Here is a 19,221-nt window from a genome sequence, read left to right as displayed (position 1 = left end):
TCTGACTGAAGAACAGGTCATGGTCGTCTTAGGCTAAGTGGCTTAACATTTCACTAGATTATCTTTGGGGCCCTTGCTGTGTCTCCCTGTCCCCTGCTCTCTGCCTTCCTCTCCTTCACCCTGGTTTGCAGGCGAGGCTGGTGTCTGCTTCTGTGCTCAGTAAGTACCGGTCCTCTCCCCGGCCTTCGTTTCCTTCCTTCTGAGGTTTGCTCAGCAGGTTCCAGCCCGCAGCACGCTCTTCTCTCGCGGCGTCTGGTGGGTTAACGTGGAGTGAGCGTTGCCCTTGAGCTCGTAGAAAACGTGTCTGTCGGTTCTCATTGATAAACGAGCTCCTGACAAGTTATGCGTGCAGTTGGCTTTGGTTTCAAGAAGCAACACCGGCTGTGTCGTTCCCGTGTTCAGCTTTGTTTTGGCTCTGGGTCTCGACACTTTCATGTCCCCGAATAATGTCACTCTCCCCCCGCCCCCGCCTCGAAATGTTATTTGCTTAAAACCCCAGAAAATCCCTACGACACTGAGAATGACTGTGTAAAGTCCCAGAGAACAGAGTCCTGATTTGGTTCAGGGGCTCATTGTGCGGTTTTGTTTTTTCCCCTTGAGTAAGACGGTCTCGTAAGGGAGCCCGGGTGGGTCTGTTCCGCCAAGGGCACAGGGTGGGTTCCTTTCTAGCCAGGTAATGTGACTGGCAGCCCTTCTCCAAACGTGGACCCTTGGTGGCCTCTGATCACCTGAAGGACTAGGCCAGGGAAGGTGTATTCATCTCAGTTGAGAAGAAAAATAACCTCCAGGGACACGCCTTGCTTTGGGGTGAGGGCTGGGGTGGGGTGAGCACGCCCTCTGTGAGGAGTAGGTGCTTGAGTTTTGCGGCGAGAAAGTATCTCTTCTCCCCTGAGAGTGTGATGCAGGCCTGTGCCACCTGTGAGGCTTCGGGCCATTTTGCCTCTGGGGGCCTACTTTCCTCACCTGTCACTTGCAAATGGAACCCGGAGTGAGCATAAAAATCAGTAGCGGACCTGAAGGTCCAGCAGCCCCATCCCGGGAGCGAGGTGCTGGGGGGATTCCTATTTCCTGCTCCCAGCAGCTCGTGCCGTGGCCGTTGAGGACGTGATCTTTGTTAGATAGTTTATAAGCATCTAGGAAGGGCCTACACTCTGCTCAGAATTGTGCTCACCTGTGGACTTGGGTGCCTGTAGGGACATTCTCTAAGGGCCCCCACCTTCCAGAGTCTTCCCTCCTTAACCTTCCACCTGAGGTGGGCAGGACCAGGATCCCTTCTTACAGATTACAGAGGATGAGAGTGAGCTTAGCAAAATTGCGTAGCTCGCCCAGGGCTCCACAGCTCCTCCGGGACCCAGCTGGGTGGAAGGGTGGCTTCTGGACGGGAATCCGGCACCCTTCCCCAGTTCTGTGGACGCCGCTAAAGACGTTGGCATCAGGTTCCTGCTGGGGCAGGCTCTGTGCTGAGACCGGAGGGTGACTGAGGCAGGTCCACAGCCAGACTGTGCAGGTGGAGGGGTGCCCCCCCCCCGCCAGGAGCACCCTGGGAGTGGACTCGGGGAGAAGGGTGGGCTGTGGCGGAGGGGTGGTCGGAGGCAGAGGCCCAGCGAGATGGGGACAGATGGACTAGATTCTGGCTGGCGTAGCAGGACTCCCCCCGGGGCTGGGAGCACCCCGGCTTTCTTGGGGAACACTTCACCTTCTGCATGGCACCCGGTTCAGCTGCCCATCCATGCAGTGAAGGATAGAAAGTGATGACTTTATGTTCTTTTCACCTTCTCTGAGCTGCCCTCTCGTGCCCCCGGTCCCTGCCTGCCTTGGAACCCCTAGTGCTGTGTTTCAGCACTAAGTTCCAGAAGGTGGGTGTTCAGCCTGGGATACCTCAGGGTGAGCTGTGTGGACAAGGGTGTACTGCAGACCCGGCATTTGCTTCAGCGTCCGGTCAGTTTAACTGAGAAATCAAATGCTTAAAGGATCGTTACAGGGAAATGTACAGTCCTGGAAGTTTTCACATTTCTGCTAGAAGACTCCGTGGTTAAGACAAAGACTTTGGAGTTTGGCCGATGTGGCTTGAGTCCTTGTTTTATCCTTCATGCCTGGGTGACCTTGGGCCCATGCCTCGGTTTGTCGCTCTGTAAAATGGAACAGCCACAGTGCCCGTTCGTAGGGACACCTTGAGGAAGCAGTAAGCATAGAATGTGCTATGGTTGCCATGGCTACTCTTATTCTATTCATGCTCTGATGAAAGGTAGGCTCTGTGTCACCTCTGACTTCCCGAGATACAGACCCAGAAGATGCTGGGAAAATGGTAAAAAAAAACCAAACGTTTTTTTTTTTTTTCTGGACTCTGGCATTCGCTTAAATCAGCAGTGTTTGGTGTCGAGCACGTCCGAGGTGTCACCATATCGACTAGAGGGGCTCTGCTCGTCTCCGGTTTTCTGTCTGTGTGTTGAAGGTGCCGGAGGCATAGCTGTCTCTCATCAGTTCTCTTTCGGGAGGACTCGAAGGCCTGGGAAGCGTGCCCTGTCCAGACCCACGTCCTCTTACTGAGCCTCCGGGCCCTGTTCCTGGCACTGACGGGGTCCGCGAGAGGATGGGCTGTGGGGACGCTCCTGCAGCTTTTAACTTTCACCCTGTGAGCTCTGGGGGGACTGAGGTGCAGAGGCAGCAAGCCGGAGGTGACCCTGGGCACGTTCCCTTCCTTCCTTCGGCAGAGGGCAGCCTCGATGCCACCACAGGCTTGCAGCTCCCCCCTCCTCCCCTCCATCGGCTTGTCGCAGGGTCTGGCAGAAGGCACGACCCACCGAAAGACGCACTTCTCCACGTGTTCACGAATTTGCTTCTAGGTCCTGTCCCCAGACTGCTTTTGTCCTGCCGACGGCTGAAGTTTCAAAGGTCTAAAAATGCATGTGGCCTTCCCGAAGACCTTGTAGAATGGCTGTTTTCCTCCCATTTCCTTTGCTTAATGGAAGGGGAGGTGGACGCACCGAGAAATGGCTTGCTTGAGCCATCAGGAGAGTCACTGTCTGTGGCCAAGGTCCTGTTTAGCTTTTGCTCTGAGCACTGTGTTTAGGGCGGCGAGGTATTCTCCTGCTGTAAAACTAACTTGTGCAAGTAGTCAACACAGGATATAGATACTCTGTAAAAGAAGGCAGAGTTTGTCTTGACGATCTCCAGTGTGGTCAGGTTCTTATTAAGCGATAACCCTTCAAAGTGCATTACAGAAGCATTTGGTAAACTCCTTTAATCTCGAGAGTTCTATAGAGGTTTAGAGTTTACAAAACTTTTTAGCATTCTGTAAATTCATTTCGCACGCACCAGGCAGGGTTCCCATTTGCCAGAAGCTGAGAGTCCCTGACCACAGTGGTATCAGAGAGCTGGATTCAAGGGTTGCAAATGGATGAAGGCACATTGAAGATCCAGAACAAAAGCAAGAAAGTCTCATGTTAGGAAGGACTTGTGTGAGGGATCGAGGCCGTCCCCTGTTCCCTGTGGCATCAGGGAGAGAGTGCCGAAAAAGCAGGCCTGGATTCACATCTTGACCTTACCCCCTGCTAGCTGTAAGATCTTGGGCAAATGCTGGAGTTATTTTCCTGGAGCCTCAGCCTTCTCATCTGGAAAATGGGAGTTCTGCTAACAGATGCCTATTTGCAGGAATGTGAGAGGTTAAATGAGAAGAGCCTGGCCCATGGTTGGTGCTCAGGGAGGTGGAGGCCAGGGGTATGGCCGTATGGGGGGAGGGGCTGTGAAGGGAGATGGGGGGTGTTTCTGGGACTGAGGTGCCGTGGTGAGGGATCCAGGGCCTCTCTCTGAGGGTGGGCGGTGTCGCCTGGTGCCCTTCCCAACCTGCGAGCCTGGTTCTGGGCACAGTGTCAGGGAGTCCAGGCCGTCTTCAGGTAGATGCGCCCTTGGGGCAGGACTTGGGGGGTGGGCAGAGCCCTCTGCCACCCCATCTATGCCCAGGGAACAGGAGGGTGGTCAGGGAAGTAGGATCACAGATCAGTAGAAGGTCTGACTTTGCTTTCTGCTCTTTCGATGGAAATGCTGGAGAAGGTGAATCACTGAGTGGGGGGCTCCTGGGGTCAGAGCCTGAGAGTGTACGTGCCCCTGAATAGCAGGCACCTGTGGGGGGGGGGGTGACCCCTCCTTCCCGTGCACAGTGGCACCCCAGATGGATGTGGAGGCAGGGTGCGAGGCCCCTCTGTCTGCCATGAGCACTGTGCAGGGAGTCTGATTTACCACCTAAATAAGGACACAGGGAAGTGACAGTACAAGATGTAAACAAAGGCAGGGAATCAGTAGGAGATGTACCGGGAAGATGTTGAGAGACGGACAGTGGCTACTTGTGCCGAGGGGGCTAGGCACTGATGTCCGGGGCCTTCTCTGTGCCCCACTCTTTCATACGTATTTTCTTATCCGATCTCCCAGCAGCCCCCAGAGCAAAGGTGTCACTGCTTTCGTTTTAAAGAGGAGGACTCTGAAGTCAAGTGATATGCTCAAAGTGAAGGCGGGGGCTGTTAGAGCCCACGGCACGGGTCCTTGCCCTACCTTGCACGCGGTTTCCTTGGTACAGGCAGTGGCAGCCACGTGGACTTCTGCTTTTTACTTTTAAGCTTTATATTTACTTACAGTGCAATTCATGTTTTTGATATTTCTATGAGTTTTTTTTTTTAAGTTTATTATTGAGAGCGTGCACACGTGAGTGAGGGAGGGTAGAGCAGAGGGGGTGGGGGGAAGGGAATCCCAAGCAAGCTCTGCGCTGACAGTGCAAAGCCCGATGTGGGGTTTGGACCCATGAGCCATGAGATCATGCCCTGAACTGAAATCGAGTCGGACGCTGAACCGACTGGGCCACCCAGGCACCCCAGATAGTTCTATTGGCTTTAATAAATGCATAGATTGAGTAGGTTTCTAAAATTTTGAGATCGTCGTAAATTTACACGTATTGTTAAGTCATAGAGATCCTATGTGTCGTTTGCTCGGTTCCCCCCAGTAGTGACGTCTTGCACAACTGTCATTCAGTATCACAAGCAGGAAATCGACACAGAGGCAGTCAAGGCATGGGACATTCCCATCACCAGGAGGATGCCTTCTGTTGCCTTTTCATCCCCCACCTGCCTCGCCCTCCCGCACCCCCAGCCCAAACCCTCATCTCAGACCCCAGGTCCGCACTAATCTATGCCTCATTTCTGGCGCTTTGTCATTTCAGGAATGCTACGTGAATGGAATCATGCCATAATTAACGTGTGGGGATTGGGTGTTTTCACCGCACATAATTCTCTGGAGAGTCATTCCAGTAGGTTTCAACGTCCCATTCCTTTTTAACGCTGGGTAGTATTCCCCGGTGTGCCTGTATCACAGTGTGTGTCTCCATTCGCCCCTTGAAGGACATCTGGGTTGTTTCTTGGTCTGGGCTGTCACGAATATAGCTGCTGTGAACAGTCACGTGCAGGTTTTTGTGTGAACGTAAGTTTGCGTTCCTCTGGGATAAATGCCAAGGAGACCACTTGCTGGGGTGTATGGTAGTTGCTTGAGTGGGCTTTTGAAGGATGCACTTGGGATGGAGGGGCAGCTGAGGAGTGGGGCCATGTTGCAGGTGGACATTGGTGGGAAGCATATGCCTGGGAGCTGGGCCACTTGGGTTCAGATGCAAGATCAGCCTCTCCGCCTTGGTGAGCTTTATCCATCTGTAAAATGGGGGTAAAGTGAGCCTGTTGTATAGCTGACGTGTATAAAGTACTTGGGACCCAGTAGGTTCTCAATAGATAGAAGCTGTTTTTTTGTTCTTTGTTTTTGAGAGAACGTGAGCGTGGGAGAGGGACAGACGGGGTGGGGGGAGGAATCTTAAGCAGGCTCCGTGCTCATGACCCTGGAATCATGACCTGAGCTGAAATCAAGAATCGGACCCTTAACCGACTGAGCCACCCAGGTGCCCCTAGAAGCTGTTCTTAATATGGGTTAAAAGAAAACCCGCCAGGACAGAGCGGGGTCTGTGCCCCAGAGGTGGCCTCCAGGAGGCCTTTACCTTGCCACTTGTGACTCTGAGGCACCCCCTTCTGCCTTGGGCAGAGCCACACTACCAGTTTACCAGCTGTTCCTTCAAAGGCTGAGCCTCAACCGCCCCCCCCCCTTCCCCCGCCCCCAGCTTTTCCCTGAGAAGCCCCTGGCCCCGTTCTCAGACTGGGCTGTGAGTCTCTGGACGGGCACTGGCATTCCCCAGTGAACTGGGCCAGGCCCATGCCAGGGATCAAAGGAATCCCAGGGAATTCCAGATTGTGCCAGGCTCTGCTGGTCTGGATTTGCCTCACAAAGTCTAAGAATGTGCCTGGATCCTTTCAGATGTTGCTACAATTTAGTCTCTTTCAAAATGTGTTCGAGCTCTTACTGTATTCGGGGCACTGTGCTAGGTGTTGCAAAGGGCCCAGAAAAAAAAAAAAAACCACTCTTTTTCAACAGATCAAAGCAGACGAGCCCCTTGGGGAGCCCCCTGTGGCCACGTGATAAAGTCTGCGTTCATGGGGCGGCTGGGCGGCTCATTTGGTTAAGCGACCGACTTCGGCTCAGGTCACGATCTCGCGGTCCGTGAGTTCGAGCCCCGCGTCGGGCTCTGTGCTGACAGCTCAGCGCCTGGAGCCTGCTTCCGATTCTGTGTCTCCCTCTCTCTCTACTCCTCCCCTCCTTGCGTGCACTCGCTCTCTCTCTGAAAAAAACATGAAAAAAAAAAAAGAAAAAAAGTCTGTGTTCAGTGGGCAGGCAGAGCTCTTGTGGCTCGAACTGGCCGTCCCAGCTCCTTGTTCTGGCGGCCGCCTCTCCTTGCCACACACCCTGTGCTCCTGTGCTCACCGCGTCCCGTGCACAGGGCAGGCCACTGTGCTTTGCTTACGGTCTTACTTCCGCTAGTGTGCCTTTCCTTCCTGGTGAAATCTTGCCTATTTTCCTTTTCACCAAAAAAGTATCCTATGCCCTGGATGAAGGATTTAAGGAGCACGCCAGGCCGCACAAGCAAAGTGCCTCGAACTCTGGAACTGCGGGCCCTTCCATAAGGCGGCCGTGCTTTTGGGACTGCGCCGTTCTCCTCTCTCCGTTCATTTCACAGGGTGTCTTGGGGAGGGTTTCACATCTGTACCATCAGAGTTGCCTCGTTCCATCCGTGGCTAAAGCGGCACGGCGTTCCTTCACGTGCCTCCGCCGCGATGTGTGTGAACAGTCCCCGGGTGGTGGCTTCTTGGCTGTCCCCACTCCTGGGCTCTTGCGGGTCATGCTGTATGTTGTCGGCACACGTGCGGGGGTGGGGGGCTGTTTACCACTGCGCTCCGGTTCTGGCTGCCCCAGAACCGCATGAGGTCGTACCCAGAAAGAAGATGGCCGCCGGCGGGCCTCGACTCCGCCGTTGAGGCGGCACAAAGGGTCCCTTTGAAGGGAGAGTCCGTAGCACCCCGCCTCCCAGCCCCGCTCCCCAGCCAAGCATCCAGGGGGCTGGCGGGCATTTCTGGCTCAGCTTTCTGGCCGGAGCTTGGAGGAGTGGTCTGAAATTCTTTCCTTGAGCAGCTCACTCTTGGTCAGAATGTGTTGCTTCTAGGCCGATGTGGCGTTGAAGTGCGCATCGGGTCACCCGGTGCGACCTGGGAGCCTACCCTCCACCAGGCCTCTTCCTGAACAGCCAGTCCTTTGAAAATGTATTGATTTCCCCCCCTCCCTTCCTTGCTTTTGCACTTTGGATGAACCTTGTTTTCGAAGAACAGTAGAAGGTAATTTTCCTGTGCTTGCCAGCTGGCCCGTAATTGAGCAATTTCAATAACACCCACTGTAAAGTCTAATCGAAGTAAACAGGAAAATATGATTTACAATCTGGATAGCAAGTAAATACCAGGGTGCAATTAATTTTTACACAGAGCAACAGATTCTAGAACATTTTCCTGCACCGAGCAGTTTGTTTTTAATTACAGATTAGGAGCTGGCCTTTTCTACTATTATCGGCATGATTTTTTTTTTACTTTGTGACGGTGGTCTTCGGGTTCCTTGCATCTGATGTGACTTCCTTTGACGGTGTGACCACAGAAGGGTGGAAATAGGATCAGAGAAACTGGTTTGTAAGGAGCGCGTTTTCAAACCTGAGCCAAGGGCTGTGCTCTTTCAGCATTTGTTTGAGGGGTGACGCGGGAGGAGGTGCTGGTGGGCCGTGTGGCATGGCGGCCTGAGAGGTCTCAGGCTACAAAGGTCCCCAGTATTGCAAATGTGTCGTTGTTGAGATGTCCTTCTAGGGATGAGAAATGGTGCGCCTTTAAAATTTTTTTTTAAGTTTATTTATTTTGAGAGACAGAGAAAGGGCATGAGTGGGGGGGGGCAGAGAGAGAGAGAGAGAGAGAGAGAGAGAGAGAGAGAGAGAATCTCAAGCAGGCTCTGTCCTGTTAGTGCAGAGCCCCACACGGGGCTCCAACTCCCGAACCGTGAGATCATGACCTGGGCCAAAATCAAAGAGTCGGACGCTTAACAGACTGAGCCACCCAGGTGCCCCTAGATATGTGCCTTTCCGTGGCCAGGGTGCCTGAGCGGCTTAGCCAGTTAAGCGTCCGACTCTTTGATTTTGGCTCAGGTCATGATCTCACGGTTCGTGAATCAGAGCCCCGCGTTGGGGTCTGCCATGACTGCTTGCAGCCTGCTTGGGATTCTCTCTCTCTTCCTCTCTCTCTGCCTCTCTCTCTCTCTCTCTCTCTCTCTCTCTCTCTCAAAATAAATAAGTAAGTAAGTAAAGTAAGTTCTCCAAATAAACAAACCCTCCAGATTCTTCCATTAGCTTCTGTTCATAACCAGGAGGAGGGTAGTAGCTTCCTTGCTGACTGAGGCTGCCTGAGGGCTGACCCCTTCAGTTTTGACTGTGGGGCTGGTCTGTATCTGACCCTCAGCCTTGGGCATATAGCGAAGCTGTCTGTAAAGCCAGCTGGGTGGAAGGTGTCGCGTGACTTGAGCAGAGTCTGGGGACAGCAGATTGTGACCGACCCAGACCCTGAGATAGGTCTTAAAGGTGCCATGTGGCTAACCTGAGACACGTTGCTGGACCCACCAGTGCGTTGGCTTTAGGGACGCCTCAAGGCTGGCATGAGGTGGGGGGTGGGGACTCTGAGAAGGTGATTCTGGACTTTGTGGCCAGAATGCCTCTCCTTCGGCAGGGAGGCAGTTCCATTCCAAGCAGGGTCCTGGCATGGGGTTGGCGGGGGCGTGGGCAGCTCTCTCAGGGCCCTGGTCTTCCCAAGACCTGAATCCCTTTGCCTTTCTGTTGTCTTTCCAGGGAGTTGACTGCACTTGGCCATTTCCTGGAAGAGCCCCAGCCCGAGGGCAAGCGGCCGATGGGGAGCTGTTACTGCTGATGCCAGTCACCTGGGAGGTGCCCAGGAGGTCACCCTCTGCCCAAGTCTGCCCAACCGAAGATGGCTCGTGCCCACCCTGGGATGGAGCCCAGTGCCTGAGGTCCTTACCATGGTGATGATCCTGAGTAAAAGCCTCGACAACCAGGGAGCTGACTCCATAGCATGCAGGACCTTCAACCCTGAGCTGGTAAGGACTCAGGGGGCCTCATATCTCAGATGACCTTTCTTGAGGCCTGGTGTCCAGCTGGGGCTGTGGACCGAACATGCAGGCTTAGCAGACCGAATCCAGAGTGCCCGGGAGCAGAACTCTGGGAGGTGCTGCAGGCCAGGGCAGTGGGCACAGTCACCCAGAGCCTGGCCAAGTACGTTCAGGAAGTAGCTGGCGAGGTCCGGCCAGCGCCCTGCTAAATAGGACCAAGCGTGGTTCTGCCGTCCCTGCAGCTCCTTCTGGTCTCCACCCGGGGAGGGGAGGGGGTTTCCGGAAGGGAGGTGGCGGCCGCCTGGGGAATGTCAGGGGTGGGAGAGGAGGGGGAAAGAAGGCGTGGTCTGGCGGCCAAGATGGTGGGCTGTGGTGACAGCCGCTCTCCGCCGCCGTCTGCCCAAGTTGTCCTCCGACCAAGCGGCCTGATGGGCTGGGCCAGAGAGGCAGACGGCCCGGCCTTCTCCGACTGAGAACAGAGTAGCCTCCTAACCCCCTTCCAGCCCGAGCTCCTCAGAAGTGAGCGGGGCCGCTTCCCCGCAGAGGGGCCGAGAAGAGGTCCCGCTCCGGCTTGAATACACTCGGGGAGGAGTTTTGCAGATAGCTACATCCCCAGCACTCTGGCGCTTCTGTGGTCAGCAGGCACCCATCCCGGTGCCCTTCACAGCCCCTCGTGTGAGCCCACCCTGGCACCCTCGTGGGCTCCCTCCCCAGGCTCGCACCGACAGCCAGGCCAAGAGCGGACAGGACAGGCCGGGTCTCCGGCCCTTGAAGGAGTGTGGGAAGGCTGCCGAGACCCGAGGCCTTTACGGCCCGCCGTGGGTGTGCCGGGCACTGGACTGGAAGCATTCCGCAAGCGAAGGTGGGCCGGTCTCTCCGCCCATCACGGCTTCCTTTCCACTTTGCATTGAATGTCTCTGACTAGATTCTCTCTCGCCATCCCCACTCCTGCCACTCTGGTCCCACTTGCCGGCCTCTCTCGTCTGGAAGTTTGTTGTAACAGATTTGCTTCTGGCTCGTTAGCCTGTTACGCACCCGGCAGCCACAGGGACTACAAGGCAGATGCATCCCTCCCCCGCTCCAGCCTTCCACGGGCTTCCCACCTCAGGTTGGGCAAATGCCAAAGACCTGGCCGGGAGGCACGGGGCCCATGTCCTCTGGCTTTCCGTGACCATGCTGCTTTTTGTCTGCTCTCCCTCTGCTCCTTCCACTCCGCTCGAGCCACACTGGCCTCCTCGCTCAACGCGTCAAGCAGGAGCCTGCCTCAGGGCCTTTGCACTTCCTGTGTGGCCCAGAACACTCCCGCTTAGCAGGGCTCCTTCCCTCCCTCCCTTTCTTTTTTGCTCACTTAACCTAACATTGAACTCTGCCACCTTCACCCCCTCTCCCATGCTTGCTGCCCCTCTCCCTGTCTGTCTTCCCTCGGAGTGCCTATCCCACATTTTGATCTCGTTTGTTGAAAGACTTCACTGAAATGTGAGCTTCATGAAGGCAAGGAATTTTGTTTCTTTTGCTCATTGCTGAGTACCCAGTGCCTGAGACCAGGGCCTGGGCGGTGCTCAGGGACATTTGTAGAGTGAGTGAATGTGGGTTCCTGCACCCCAGCTGCTGCTCAGCTCGGGTTTGCTCTGGTTCCTCTCTGGCTGCTGCTCAGGTTCACAGCCGAGGTGCGGGTACGAGCTGCTCTGGCTTTCTGCTGGCGGGGGGTGGGGGTGGGGTGTTTTCCTGCTGAAATCTAAAGAACACATCTGGAGTAGCTCTGACCAAAAAGGAACGACCTCCGGGGTGAGGGCCATCTGGAGGTCCCCAGGGAGGGTCCCTGCCCGCTTCCAGCTGTGCTGCTGGCCTCAGCAGCTGCTGCCGAACTTGGTCCCATCTCAGGGCCGGCCTGGCCGGGGGCTGGCTGTGGAGCTGGTCCCGGGGCACGTGGGCCCCAGGTCAGCTGAGCTGCTCTTCGAGGAGGCAGGGCCTGAGTGCCTGCCAGCAAGAGCGTGGCCGCCCAGCCCTAGCCTGGGAAGGGAGACCCATCTTCTCAGGAAAGCAAAGGAAGGTTGAGGGAAGCGGACTTGAAGTCCAGGCCTGCGCAGCCGGCAGCCGAAGGGAGACCCCGCATCGTCTCGGCCTGGTGTTGACGTCCGTGAGACGGAAGCGAGAGTACGGGGATGGTAGAGTGTGCTCTCTCCCCCGGCCGGCGGTGCTGGGAGGAAGCAGACGGGGGCTTTGCTTCGGCTTCCTAAACTGGCAACACCAGCCTCCTGTAAAGACCATCAAGATAACAACCGGAACATGGAAAAGTGTTTCTCCTTTGTTTTCTAAGCAGGCTAAGAAGATAACAGAAAGCAGGGGCAGGGGTGGGGGGGGCTTCGGATTAAAAAAGAAAACATGAGTCACAGACCACTTTGGAATTAGGGGAGCAGGCCCCGGACACACAGCAGTGAGAGAGAGAAAGTCTGAAACTGTGGGTGAAAGTCACCCGGGGGCCACCCAGCGACCTTGGGGACACGGGGCAAGTTGGCCTGTAGACCCTCCCTCCCTGCCCTCTGAGGTCTCTTGTTCTTTTTCTAAAAACGAAATGCGGGGGACAAGTGACTGGCCTTGTTCCCGAGAGAGATGTAGGAAACCAGAAAAAAGGGCCGAGGAGTGCTCAGCTGCCTGGCCCTGGGGAGAGAGGGCTGAGGGCCCCGCCCGGCCCCGGCCCCGGTCCGGCTTGCACACTGCACAGCAGTGAGGACTGTGCTCGGTTCCCCTTTCCCCCACTCTGCTGGTCGCTTTCCTCTGCAGAGTGGGCTCTTCCTCCTCATGTTCTAACATTAGCTACTGCTGCTGGAAGGCAGCCCGGACGGTTGACCTCGGGAGCGGCGTTCTCCGGCCCCTCCCTGCACGCCCACACTCAGGCCATGGCCCGTTCTCCCGGGCCCGAGTGACCATCTTCCCTGGCCCGGCCTGCCTCCACCCCCCCGGCCAGCCCTCTCTCTCGAGTCTGGAGACTGTCCCAGGGTAGAGGGTGGAGAGTGGCTGCCTCCGTTTCCCCAGCCTCGAGGTGTTTCCCTCAACAGCCGACACTGGTCTGGGGAGCAAGTACTTGACTTTGTTCTTGTCGGATCAGGATGCCGAGGCTGTGATTTGCCTCTTGGGAAGAGCCCGGCCGTCCAGGCCTTGCACGCAGCTGCCTGGGCACGGAGAGCCTTCATACCCACAGCCACCCTGAGTTGGCATGGGGCGCAGCAGCCCCAGCCGGGATCGCTGGCAGGCCCCAGGCTGGCCTGGGTTAGAACCCAGGGGTGCACGCGCGGTCCGCGGCAGTCCGGGGCCTTTCTCCCACCTACCCTTAGCCGCTACCCACGCCTTGGCCAACCCTGACGCCTGGGTGGGGGGGCAGAGTCACCACTCCGTCTGTGTTGGCATCTTTGGGAGCGTCCACACAGGGGCACTCGTCCCTCTTTGGCTTCCTTTATCCTTGTCAGGCGTGGCTCCGTCTTCTTCCCACAGCCGTGGTCTCACTGTGTTCCTTTCAGCAGGCTGGGGTGCCCTGCTTGTCCTGCTCAAGCGCGTGGGTGTGAGCCCGACTGTGTCACGTTGTGGTTCCCCATCACACTGTCATGGGGAAGGAGTGATGTGATTGCTTTAGTCACTACCCTGCAGAAGAACGTTCTGAGGAAGCAGGATTATGGCCAGAGATGAGCTCTGCCATTTTCTGTCTGAGCAAGTTCCTCATTAAGTAAAGACCTGAATTGTCTTTTTATTCAGATGGGCCCCTGAAGCCCCAGTTTGATTTCCAGCTTTTGCCTTCTCTACGGAGGATCCGGTGCCAAAACCTTGTCTTGTGACCCAAGGAGTATCACAGAGACCAGGCCCTGCCCTGGGGTAGGCTTAGGAGTAGAGGCGTCACGGAGAAATAGAGTATTTTCTGCAAACACCAGCCAAGGCCTTGGCTTCAGTGTGCACACTGAGTGTCGTATGAACCTTGAGGCTAGGAGTCCCCAGGGCCTGGCGGGCCTCACCGCATGGTGACTGGCTGGCCCATCCTTCCTGCAGTGGTGCAGAGGGTTTGACGGAGTGGGAAGGCTGGCTGCAGAGTGGCATATACCAGCAGGAATTTCATCGTGTACCAGGTGTACTTGGGATAAATCGGCTCTGGCCACCTGGAGCCCAGACGGGAGCTTGGTGTCGGGCTCAGGGAAACCTGAGCCTGGTCAGGGTATGCCTGGGCCTGACGTCCCAGGAAGCTGTCGGGAGAGCGGTGAATGAGGTCCCAGAGAGGGCAGGGACAGGGCGGCTCGGAGGCTTTTGGAAGCAGGTGCTCATGGCAGGCTCAGGGCCTCCCTGCCGACTCCCAGCGCTTGCTCAGTCCAGGAGCCGGGCCGCAGAGCAGAGAGGGCCGCACCCGCGTCCTGTGCCCATCCCGTGTCAGGGGAGACGGGGACACAGTCCCACCAAGACACTGCTGTGTGGAGGGAGGGGTCCCAGTGCAAAAGTGGGGTGCAGGAAGCAGAAGAAGGGGGTGCTGCATTACCAGGTTGTGCATTTTCACGCACTCGGTGAGCAAGCAGGAGTGGGGCTCGCTGAGAACAGGGGACGTGGCGATGTTCCTTCAAGTGGTGTGAGATCTGGGTGTGAATGATCGCTGCCCACCTGTGCCCTGTGCCCCGCGAGGAGCCTTTGCCGAGTGTTCGTACTGCCTGCAAGGCCTTGTGGAGAACAGCACGGGTGGGGAGGGTGCCCTTTGCCTGGGGCGGTCAGGGAGGGTGGCCGAGGAGGCCGTGCGGCAGGAGTGAGGCGGGGAGCCTGTCGTGGCAAGACTCGAGGTGGCATTGGGAGGGCCAGTGTCCCACGGGCTTGGCTCGTGTGGGCCTGGCGGCTGCAGGGAGAGGGGTGGCGGGTTTCATTCCGGTTGCCGTGAGAGGTCATTGGAGGTTTGTAAGCAGAGGAGCAGCATCGGCTGGCCTCCGTGGGTTCTGGGTGGAGAACGGGCGATGGGCCCACGGCACAGGCTGGGGACGGGTTAGGAGGCTGGTTCGGTCTAACAGCGGAGGGCAGCGGTGGCAGTTCCGCGGTCCCGTTCCACGTGTGTGCTCCCCGGCCTGGCCAATGAGCGGCCGTAGCCAACGGGGATGAATCCTTGCTGAGCGAATGAACGGGTGAGCGAGGGCCCGGGAGCCCCCGTGTGCTGGCGCAGTGGTTTCCCTCTGCGTCTGTGGGCTGGCCACGCCGGCCGAGTGGGAGGAAAAGCCCCGTGAGCCGTGCTCCGCTGACAGGTCAGCGGGCTGGCTCACTGGCTCGCTTCCTGTCGTCTGGAAACCCCAAGCTGTCCTCAGTCGCATCTGTGTGGCAATGCAGCAGGCGGGCTGCTCGAGGGTCCTTGCTCTCTTCTGCTTTCCCCGGCCCCATCCCACTTTGGTTTTCTGTGCGCCGCCCGCCCGGCTCGCTTTGCCACCTGCCTCCCCAACCCGGCCACGGGGCGGGGGCTGTGGTTCCCCAGCAGGTGTTTGCTTTGTGCCAGGGTGCCCCTGTAGCGTTGGAGTTTTTCTCCCTCGGCAGGCAAGGCCCCTGGCACAGCCAAGCCCGACTTCCCTCTGTGAACCCTCCCCCCGGGAGCGGAGCCTGCCTGGTGGCCATGGGCTGCACGCTTGGGTGTCGGGGGCGGCACTGCCCAGAGGCCGGGCTCTTGGGTCTTTGTCACCCACTCCCCTTTGGTGACTTCGGTGTGGGTTTTCAGCGCGCGTCCTGCTGTGGGAGCCAAGTCATTTGGAAGACAGGCAGACACGGCCATCTGACTTTTTCCAGCTGTTTCCTGGTTGGCCGTAGACTGGATGGTTAAAGTCACTGTGGGATCCAGGAGGGCAGCCCGTCCTGAAAATCGGATTCTTGTTCTCAACCGAGGAGTGGGCACCGGAGAAGCCCTACCCCGCCCCCTCTGCTTCTGGTCCTTGAGCACCGGCTCCGGTGTTTCCCACAGGACGCGGGCCCCGACCTCGCGCGCCCCGGCACCCTTGGCCTGGGTCCTCTCCCCTCCGCTCCCACGCTCCCTGTCGTGCGATGTTTCGTCTGTGTGACTCTGTCCTCCACGAAACGTGAGCTTCCTGAGGACCAGGGCGGGCGTCCTTCACCTCTGTGTCCCAGGCTGGCCGGGATGGCCCTTTAGTGACCTGAATGGATGAACACGTATCTGACTGAGCGCAGAGGGCTCTGAACTGGGGAGCTGGGGACAGGCACTTGGCGCCCCTTTATCTGGGTGGGGCCAGGTCTTTCCTAGTCAGCTCCCTCTCAGCCTTGTGGCCCTTAAGGCACCAAGGCCTGGGTTCCCGCCCTCTTCTCAGCCTGGAAGCCTGCGTGTCCCTGTTGCTTGGGGCTCCTCCCAGAAGATGGAGTTCTCTTGGACGGGCCGACTCCTCTGGGGCCGAGAGCTTCTTTCCCCATCACGTGGTCAGTCCCCTCGTGCAGCCTGCGTGTGAATAATTTCCAGTACTTACGAGTGGGTGACGGGCGGAAGGAGGAGGGAAGGAGTCGTAGGAATGCTTGAGGCGGGGCCTTCTTTCTGGGGCCCCGGTGGGCACGGTCTCCTCCTCACCAGAGGTCAGAATAGGCCGCCTGACCCCCGCCGCAGCCGGCACAGGGGAGCCCGGAACGTTCCGTGCTCAGGTTACCGTGTAGCCGCGGAGCAGTGTCCCGTCTTGGGGTTCTCGTGGAGGCCCCAGTGGCCCGTTTCTCTCCCAGCGGCCGTGGCATTTTGTTGAGGGTGGGTGTGCGGTGTGAGGGGAGACGCACGATGCTCCCAGTGGAAAGGGAAGCCGTCGGAATACCGTGCCAAGGAGTCTGAAAGGCATAGCTCTTTGCTGTGACCAAATAACACCTTCGAGTTTCTGTTTCAGTTCAGAGAGGGTGCCCGGGGGGGGGCCTCTTTGTTGCGGCAAAGCAGCTCGCACGGCGAAGGGCCACCCTCCTGAGGTTTACCTGATGCTTCTGTGTAGAGGAGGAAGAGCTGTTCTGGTGTCTCGGGGCGGGGAGGGGGGGTGGAGAGAAGGAGCCGAGGGTGACAGATGGGCCTGTGCTCCTCACTGGGGGCTCTTCCTGTCATCGAGAGGCCCCCTCTTCTCCCAGCCTGGGCTGTGGGGAGGCCTCTCTGCAGCCCGGCTTGGGGAACCGTGTGTATCACACCTCGTCTGTGTCACTCACACGGCCCAGTCCCCGAGCGTCAGAAGCCATGGGGCTTTCTTGTGTGTTTTTGAAGCCATTAACTTGACGGCCTCCGTAGCTCACTGGAGACTTTGGACGCGGAGTCCGGGTGTGATTACAGGCCGATGTTGCCTCTCGTAACACTTTTGTCTCCGTCCCCTAATCTGACGTTGGCAAGAGGCAGTTACCCCTTTAACTGTGACTTTAGCAAGGGATCAGTGCAGGGTCATGTGCAAACGTGCTTCTTATGACGCGAAGAGTGAATAGCTTTTCTGGTTGTTTTCAGCACACGCCAAAGAAGATGAGTCAAGGACCGACACTTTTCTCTTGTGGAATTATGGGTGAGTAACCAAGGTGGCCGTGAAGAGTGCTTCTCTAGTCCTTCCGCCAGGGCCTGAGTCCTCCAGGTGAGACGTTGGAAGCCCTTTCCGGACATGGACACGGGCGCAGAGAGCAGAGTGGGGACTCTGCCACCCCGTTCTGACCCCAGTGGTGCCGGAGTGGCGCCCGGGCTGCGGGGCCGAGTGAGTGGACGGGCGCTTGTGTGTGCTTTGCAAATGTCGTCTCCAACTGTAACGTTGAGTGTTTCTGTCTGGTTTTTAAGGTAACCACGTTCTTTTTTTTTTTTTTTTTTTTTAATTCGGAAAACGTACCCCAGTGTAGAGTATAAGACGAATATCTCTCCTAGCCCCCCAAAACCCAGTGATAACTCCTATTAATATTTTGGTGTGTTTTTATGTCCTGTGAGTTTTTTTACGTAGCCACGATGAACACCGGATTATATAAAATTAGATACGAAGAAGTTTTGCTTTTCTTTGTTTCACTGAGTTGTAGTTACCGTCATTCCCGCATTGCATTAAATTTATCGGTTCCACGCTGGTTTAAGGAGTCTGTAGTACTGAATTGTGTATCAATATGTATTTAACGTTGTGACTATTTCTTGGCTGTTGGGCGGCATGGTTGTTTTATTTGCCGTTGTGATTAACAGTGACTAAGCGTCGAAGTCTTTGTCTTTTTGTCTGCCTTCAGGATTATTCCTTAGGAGTTCCCAGGAGTGGAATAGAGAGGCCAGAAGGCAGGAACGTTTTTAAGGGTCTTGCTTCATATTGTTGACTTGCTTTCCAGAAAGGTTGTCTCAGTCCCCTGTGCCCATGGGAGTGTGAATTACTTTTTTTTTTACAAGGGGGCAGAGGGGATGACTGCATTGATTATATTGATTTTTTTTCTGTGCTCCCAATGACCGAGCACGATCCCTCCTTTCACCGTGTCTCCGTGACTCCTGCCCCCTGTGGGGACACCTTGCCACATGCGTTTCTGTGAGGTTTGCGTTGAGGCAGAAACCAAGCCTCCGAGATAGGTGACCACTTCAGGCCTTCAGCCTTTGACTCTGTGCACAGGGTTTTTTCTTTTTCTTCTTTAGGCTCCGTCCCCGTAGGTGGGGTGACGAGGGTGGACAGTTAACAGTGAGCTCCAGGCTCCTGACTTTGCAGGGTCTCCGGGATTCTGCAGCAGCTTCGGTGTGGGGCGGGTGGGGATGCTCAGTTCACACCTGGGGAAACCAAGGCCTAGTGAGGTGACCAAGCTCCCTTGGCAGAGCTGGACCCAGGCTGGGGGAGAAGGAAGATTGGTTTTTTGTTTTTTTTTTTTCCCTCAGTCATAAGCCACAGCCCTGTGGGAGAGCCCAGGTGGCCCTCTTCATGCTGCCACCCGAAGGAAATAGAAACAGGGAGATCACCTGGCCTCGGTTTACCCATGTGACACACTTCTGAAACCTGTCCCCCACATGGGGCTTGATTGAGCACCTCGTTGGTGGTTAACGGCTTTCAACAAACCCTCAGTCACTTAGCCACATGGCTCGGAAGCTTGCCTCACCGCCTGCTTCATGGGCTGGACTCAGTTGTGCTGTGGTTGAACTGCCTGCCTTTGTCCTGCCAGGAAGGAGAGAGAGGCACCTGGGCGCTCAGCCCCTCAGCCCCGCCTGGATTTCAGCTGTCAACTGGGCCAGGCTAGTACACGGGGCTGTGGAGACGTGGGTCTTTATTTCGAGGCCACTCGTACCTGACCTAGGCTGGTTCCAGGGCACTGCCAGGCAGCAGAGGAGCAGCCAGGCGCGGGGGTCTCCAGAGTCCTCCTGGCCTTCTCCTCGGCTGCTCTCTCTCCCACGTGCCCGTCTTTCTGTTGACCACCCCTCCTCGATTTGGGGAGACCCTGACCCATCTGAAGTGTGCATTCACGGTACATTTCAGGGACGTGTTCCGTTAGATGTTTATTGAGTACCTACTAAGTGTCAGGCACTTGGCACAGAGATAGAGTAAGTCTGCCCCTGCCCTGGGCAGGGGAAGGGGGCTTCTGTCTAGTGGAGTCTGGAGGAACAGGGAATTCAGCCCATCTTCCTGAGCCTCGGTCCCCTCATCTTGCAGATTGTAGTTCTTGGTGAGATTTAAAGGGACAGCAGCACACAGGAGGTGCCGGCTCAGCCCCTCCCGC

General features: G+C 56.7%; 2 protein-coding genes across 2 annotated transcripts in view; both read left to right on the top strand.

Annotated features, from left to right (window-relative positions):
- Nucleotides 1-9,363, top strand: part of EEF1AKMT2 (EEF1A lysine methyltransferase 2) — a 69,112-nt gene extending 59,749 nt beyond the window's left edge. Inside the window, exon 6 of the mRNA XM_042960221.1 lies at nucleotides 9,284-9,363. Coding sequence (XP_042816155.1) covers nucleotides 9,284-9,291 — 8 coding nt within the window. The 3' untranslated portion in view covers nucleotides 9,292-9,363. The remainder of the gene's footprint in view (nucleotides 1-9,283) is intronic.
- A 103-nt stretch (nucleotides 9,364-9,466) lies between these two features.
- FAM53B (family with sequence similarity 53 member B) overlaps nucleotides 9,467-19,221 on the top strand; it is a 75,239-nt gene continuing 65,484 nt past the window's right edge. Inside the window, exons 1-2 of the mRNA XM_007079718.3 lie at nucleotides 9,467-9,549; nucleotides 17,021-17,075. Coding sequence (XP_007079780.2) covers nucleotides 9,472-9,549; nucleotides 17,021-17,075 — 133 coding nt within the window. The 5' untranslated portion in view covers nucleotides 9,467-9,471. The remainder of the gene's footprint in view (nucleotides 9,550-17,020; nucleotides 17,076-19,221) is intronic.

Source organism: Panthera tigris, chromosome D2 (genome assembly GCF_018350195.1).
Source record: "Panthera tigris isolate Pti1 chromosome D2, P.tigris_Pti1_mat1.1, whole genome shotgun sequence".
Taxonomy (NCBI): domain Eukaryota; kingdom Metazoa; phylum Chordata; class Mammalia; order Carnivora; family Felidae; genus Panthera; species Panthera tigris.
Note: the sequence above shows the minus strand (reverse complement) of the source record. Positions and strands in the feature narration are given on the sequence as shown.